Source organism: Cinclus cinclus, chromosome 26 (genome assembly GCF_963662255.1).
Source record: "Cinclus cinclus chromosome 26, bCinCin1.1, whole genome shotgun sequence".
NCBI lineage: Eukaryota > Metazoa > Chordata > Aves > Passeriformes > Cinclidae > Cinclus > Cinclus cinclus.
In genome coordinates this window covers 7,246,990-7,253,269 of record NC_085071.1, presented here as the reverse complement: position 1 = coordinate 7,253,269, position 6,280 = coordinate 7,246,990, and the positions used below count along the sequence as shown (strand labels likewise).

The following is a 6,280-nucleotide window of genomic DNA, read 5'->3' as shown; positions in this document are numbered from 1 at the left end:
AGCTCCTTCCATCCCCTGACAGAGGGGAGGACACCTTCTACTAGACCAGGTTGCTCCAACCCTGTCCAGCCTGGCAATTCTCAGTACCAAAATACTCCAGTATGTGGAGTACTCCAGTATAAGAACTATTCCTATATACTGGAATTCCACCGACACGGGAGCGGAGTATAACGATTACTGCCCCAGCACAGTGCACGGTAGCCGTGCCCCCAGGATTCGCTAGCTAAGCCATCCCGGTGGCAAAGCCCCGTGCCGGGCTCTGGCCCTCGCAGCCCGGGCTCCCCCCTCCCGGCCGCCGCAGCGCCCCCGCTCCTGGCTCTCGGCTATATTTAGCCCTGCCCCGCGCTGTTTCGCTTTCCTGGCAGAGTTTATAACTGGCCGGGACAGCCCCGCCTCCTTTCTGCTTTCTCTCCCTTCTCTTTCCTTCCCTTCCCTTTCCCCCTTTCCCCCCTCTCTGCTCCCTCCCCTCCGGCTGCCCAGGACCCGCCGTGCCAGCTGTGCCAGCTGTGCCAGCTGTGCCAGCTGTGCCAGCTGTGCCTGCTGTGCCTGCAGCCAGAGCCCTGCTCCGCTCGAGCCCCCACCATGGGGCCCGCTGAGGAGCTGGTCCGGATTGCCAAGAAACTGGAGAAGATGGTGGCCAGGAAGAGCATGGTAAAGTAGCTGATATTTACACACAGCTGTATTTACGCATGTGTTTGTTTACACATGTGCTTTTTTTACATGATTGTTTGAATGCTGTTGGGTGGCTTGGGAAAGGGGGGCTGGGGGGGGGGGGGGAGTTTGGTTTTCACACCCCTGAGGTTGTCCCTGGAGGGGCTGAGTGGGTTTAAGGGGTGCTGCCTCTGCCACCCAAGCCCAACCTCAGGACATTGTAGTCAGCACCCAGGGGATTTAATTTTATGTCTGATTTGGGGCTCTCCTGTAGCCCATTGCTCCCAGACACTTGAACTTGTGGGTAAGGGGGGATTTGTCCCGTGGGTGGCAGCTCTCGACACCACTTGGCAGTGCTGGATTATTGTGGGTGACAGGTGTTTGGCACCCAGCCTGGGCACCAACGCCCGATCAGTGCCAGGGCCAGAGGCTCATGTACAAGCAGGGAAAAGCTCCGGGCTGGGGGAGCAACCTTCAATGCAGCCAGCACAGCCCTGACTGTTGCACAAGTGTGCAAAGGGAGGAGAGGGGTCAGTCACTGTTTTCTGGGTGGTTTTGGTGGTTGTGTGCTGGGGAAGCCAGGATCCAGCCTTGCCACCCTTGTGCCAAGTGAGGATGCATCAGGGGATCCTGGTGTGCCAGTTACGAGTGCCAAAGCCGCCCTCAGGGTTAATATTTGACTGTTTCCATTGCCCTTTGCCCTGACAAGGTGCAGGCTCCTGGCTGGGGGGGCAGTACTGCTGTCTCCCTTGATCTGGTGGCTTTTTGGGTCGCCAATGCTTGGTATCAAACCAGGAGGACACTGGGGAATCCCCCAGCTGTCCCTAGCTCCCACCAGCCCAGATTTTTCTTGCAGGTGTTTTTTTCCAAGTTTTAAGAAAAGCTCCTGCTACCCAGCTGGAGGCGTGACCTGGTGCTGGGATGGTCCAGCAGGATTTGGGTGTGGGACTTTTCCATCTGAAACAGAGGGTCAGGCAGTCCCAGGGAGCAGCCCAGGGCTGCTTTGGGTTCTCCTTTCATGCCCTTCCTGGTGCTGCCTGGTGCCTCCTCAAGGTCTCTTCTGGGTGGCTTGTCCCTGCTGCAGGAAGGGGCACTGGATCTGCTCAAATCCCTGACCAGCTACACCATGACCATCCAGCTGCTGCAGGTGAGGGGGTTTGGGTGGGATGGACACCCGGTGGGGTAGCTTGTCCTGTGCCCCATGCCAGCCAGCACATCCCTAAGGATTGTCCCTGGTGTGTGTCCCCAGACCACACGGATTGGAGTGGCTGTGAACTCAGTGCGGAAACACTGCTCAGATGAAGAGGTGGTGGCCTCAGCCAAAATCCTCATCAAAAACTGGAAACGGCTTCTGGGTGAGTGATGCTGGGGGAAGGTGAGAACCCCCCAAAGCCTCAGTCCTCCCTGGGCCATCCCCACACCTCGAGCCCCGATGCTTTCTTGGGGAATGGAGTGGAATCGGTCCAAAGCTAGGATGTGCGGACTTCTATGAGCTGTAACCCAGATTTTCCAAGGGCTTGTTTTCACTCTGGGATAAAGTGGTATAAATCAATGTGTGCCCCGCCAAAGGCTGAGCATCTCCATAGTCATTCCCCAGCCAAAGATGCAGCTCTGCAGGTGCCCTGTGCTGGTTTGGGCTGTGACTGTGACACCCAAATCTTTCCCCAGAGTCCACCACCACAAAAAAAGAGAAGGATGCAGATGGGAAGAAGGAGAAGGACACAGCTGCAGACAAAGAGAAGAAGAAGGGGTTGGATGTTTCCAGCTGCCCCAGTGAAGGGGTGAAGCACACCAAGAATACAGCTGAGAAGCCCAGGGAGAAGCATAAGGAGAGGTGAGGGCTCCTGCCTGTTTTCGGGAGGCAAATATGAGACCACCCCCTGCTTGGTCCTTAAGAGTTTATCCATCTCTGCCTACCCGTGGGTGCCGGCAGCACCTCTGGAGACCAAACTGCCTCTGGGACAGCAGCAGGGCAGTTTTTGGAGGAGGGAGAAGTGATCATTTTTTATCTTCCCTTCTCTAAAATGAATTATTCCTTGGATGAGATCAGTTTGGACTGTGCTCATCTGACCCTTGCTCTCTCTGTCCCTAGGAAGCCCAGCAACTGTGACTCTCATGCCAGCAGCACCCAGGGCCACTCTGCTGATTCCAGCCCAGAGAGGTACCTGCTGAAGGATGCCCTGACCCTCACAGCAGGCTCTGCCAGGCACTGCCAGCCCAGGGGGGGCTTTGCTGGCAGCCTGGGGTGGAGCTCAGGGATGGGGGATGCAGGATCCAGCTCACAGGTTGCCAGAGTATGCTGGGGTTGCTGAGAGCTTCTCTCCCTTCCTTTGGGCCTCTGTGGTGAAGAGAGTCCAGTGATGGCCAGAGCCCCACTGCATCCTCCAAGAAATCACCTCTGGATGGCAAGAAAGAGAGGTGGGTGCTACACTGGGTGAAGATGGGAGTGGCCAGACCCTAGCCCCTCATCGGGCTGTGGTTGGGGGTGTGGACCCACCACTTGTCCCAGTCGCTGCCCTCTGACATGGGGCTTGTCCTGCCAGGAGAGCCTCTGCTGACTCCAGGTCCTCAACCATCTCCTCTTCCTCCCCACAGAAGAGACTGTCGGGGGACAGGTAAGGGGGGTGTCCCTGGGCAGCCTGGGGATGCTTTTAGGGTCTCCCTTGGGGATGCCTTGACCATGGAGGGTGTGAGAAGTAGCTGGAAGCCCAGATCCTGCTGCAGCACTGGGATATTCCCTGGGAGGAGCAAATCCTCCCCTGGGGAGATTCCTGTTGGCTTCTGAGCACTCTCATCGATGTGCTGGTTCCTGAGGTCCTGCCCTCAGTCCCTGCCCCCTGTCCTGTCTGCTCCATCTCTGGTGTCACCCCCACTGTCCCATTCCGTGCCAGCCCCAGGAGAGCTTCTCTGGGCACCAGCCTCTCTCCAACTCTCACCAGCTCCCAGAGAAACTCCAGTGACAGCAAGGAAGAAAGGTAGGAGAGAGGAGGAAAGGTAGGAGGGAGGAGGAAAGGTAGGAGAGACCCATTCCGCTTCCAGGGGAGCCCGGCAGGTCCCTGCAGCTGTGCCAGAGCCCTGCCACCTGCCCGTCCCCCTCCATGTGCCCCTGCAGAACCAACAGCAGCAAGGCCAAACCTGAGGTGCTGCAAACCCCCACCAGTCCCTCCTTCTCTCCCAGCCCCTGCTTCCTGCCTCCCTGCTATCTCACGGGCGACTTGGTGCGAGACAAGTGCATTGAGATGCTGACAGCTGCACTCCGCATGGATGGTGAGCAGTTCTGCGGGTGCTGCAGCCAGACTGGGCTGTTTCTGCTATGGGACAGTCCTGATAGGAGCATTTGGCTCCTAAAGGAAAGAAAAGGAGGTTGGCAGGGTCTCTGATAAGCGGGTTGGAAGTGAGGATGCATCTTTGTAAGGTTCAAGATGGGTAAAAATAGGTATTTTAGAGATTGAGTGCCTGGGGCAAATACAGGGAGAGATGAGACTTTTTGGGGGAGGTACAGTGGGGCTTGTGGCTGGTTTCACAGCTGAAGGTCACCCCTTAACCTCTCTACCCTTTAGATGACTACAAGGAGTTCAGTGTCAACTGCGAGAAGATGGCATCAGAGATTGAAGACCATATCCTTTGGGGGGCTAGGGCTCCCCAGGCTCCGTCTGCTGGGGCGGCGTGCGTGGCCTCAGGAGCACTGCTGGGGACAGGGCAGAGCGTGACAGGGACAAGGGCAGAGCGTGACAGGGACAAGGGCAGAGCGTGACAGACTGCCTTGCTCGGTGCCTGCAGAGGGAGCCCAGACATCAGTTAGGGGAGGCTGAGGCTGAGGCTGATGCTGAGCAAGGCATCTCCTGAGCACACGCCTTCATGCGGGGGTCTGTGTGTACGCCCCAGTCCCCTCTGGTCAGGGACCTGCCTTCAACCCTGGGGAAATAAATCCAAACCCAGCCAGCATTTTTGTTTTTTTCCATGAGCCTGCTGTAGGTAACTGTGTCTCCTGCCAGAACCAGTCTGTCACAATGTCCAGGCTGTGCCATGCTGGCAGGGATGAAGCCAACTCTGCCTACCCCCAGCTCGAGGCTTGGTGTTCTCCTGGCACCCCCTGAGACCAGGACCAACCCCAACGTTTTGGTGCCTCCCAGACTCTGTGCCCAAAGCTGCTATATCAACCTGTCCCTATCCATGTTCTTTGGGAGGAGGGAGAAGACCGAATCCTCTGCACCATGAACTTTTGTCCCAGCACAGGGCTTGGTGACAGTCCCTGAGTCCCACAGCCTCTCCTGGGTGTTAGACATTCCAAGGCAATGCAAAGTCATTTTCCTCCCCACATCTTAAGCTGTGCTTCATCCTCTTAATGCCAAGGATGGGGATGCTTCCCGCAGAGAGGAAAGCCCCACTGGGATCAGCCACCTGCACATGACCATTGGCCCCGGTGACAGCAGCATCCAAGCTGGCATCCTCCCTTGATTCCTTGACAGACCCCACATATCTTCCAGGAGCTGAAGAGCACGGACATGAAGTATCGCAACCGGGTGCGGAGCAGGATCAGCAACCTGAAGGACCCCAAGAACCCTGGTCTGCGGAGGAACGTGCTGTGTGGGGCCATCGAGCCCGGTCTCATCGCCCGCATGACTGCCGAGGTGGGCAGCGGGGTGCATGAGGCTGCTCCCCATGGATCTCATCCATGTTGCCTCTGTGATGCCCAAGTGCAGGGTCTTGGCTTGGTGCTGTCCACAACGGGGTTGTCCCAGAACCTCCCTGTCCCACTCCAGTGCTGAATGAGGCCCAGGGAGCATTAGGAGAAAGCTGGCAGCACTGCCAGGTCTCCTCATATAGCCCTGCAGACCCCCAGCCCATCACAGATCTGGCCGTGGGATGTCACACTGGCAGAAGTGTGCCCATTTGTCCTCCTCAACCAGGGTCCTCAAATCAGAAGCCCAGTTTCCCCTGTGGGGAGACAGATCACAGCAGTTTTAGTTTGAGGATGGGGTGATTTTTTCATCTGGATGGGTCTGAGCCTTCCAACAAGCACAGAGAAAGGTTAATCCTGTTTTGGGAGAGGATGGGGAAGGCGTTGGACTGTGGTGCTTGGATGTGAGCAGAGCCATGGCCACACTGACCCATCTGGGCCAATGCTGGTGGCAGGAGATGGCCAGTGATGAGCTGAAGAAGCTGCGGAACGCCATGACCCAGGAGGCCATCCGGGAGCACCAGATGGCCAAGACGGGCGGCACTGTCACCGACCTCTTCCAATGCAGCAAATGCAAGAAGAAGAACTGCACGTACAACCAGGTCAGGCGTGGTCCCCAGGGGATCTTGGCTTGGGGCACCCCAGAAGGGTCTCCTCTGACCCGACGCTGCTCCACCCCAGGTACAGACGCGCAGTGCTGATGAGCCCATGACAACGTTCGTGCTGTGCAACGAGTGTGGGAACCGCTGGAAGGTCTGTAACTGTCTGGGCAGAGGCTCTGGGCAACCCAGCCCTTCCCTAGCCTTTGGGGGTGGCAGAGCCCCCTGAGGTGGTGCTTTGGGGACTGGGTGAGTGCTTACCACTTGCCCTGGGCTCTGCTTCTCCTGCAGTTCTGCTGATGCTGCTGGCGAGTGGGCTGGAGGGAGCATGATGCAAGACAAGAGGCTG

The 6,280-nt window shown here is 57.5% G+C and overlaps 1 protein-coding gene across 1 annotated transcript; it reads left to right on the top strand.

Annotated features, from left to right (window-relative positions):
* The first annotated feature begins 582 nt into the window (after positions 1–582).
* TCEA3 (transcription elongation factor A3) lies at positions 583–6,280 on the top strand. The gene is made up of 14 exons (XM_062508901.1): positions 583–651; positions 1,736–1,798; positions 1,901–2,006; positions 2,320–2,485; positions 2,744–2,812; positions 3,001–3,069; positions 3,195–3,266; positions 3,549–3,626; positions 3,764–3,918; positions 4,212–4,268; positions 5,128–5,282; positions 5,788–5,934; positions 6,014–6,085; positions 6,223–6,280. The coding sequence occupies exons 1-14, from the start codon at positions 583–585 to the stop codon at positions 6,229–6,231; spliced, it is 1,287 nt and encodes a 428-aa protein (XP_062364885.1). The 3' UTR covers positions 6,232–6,280.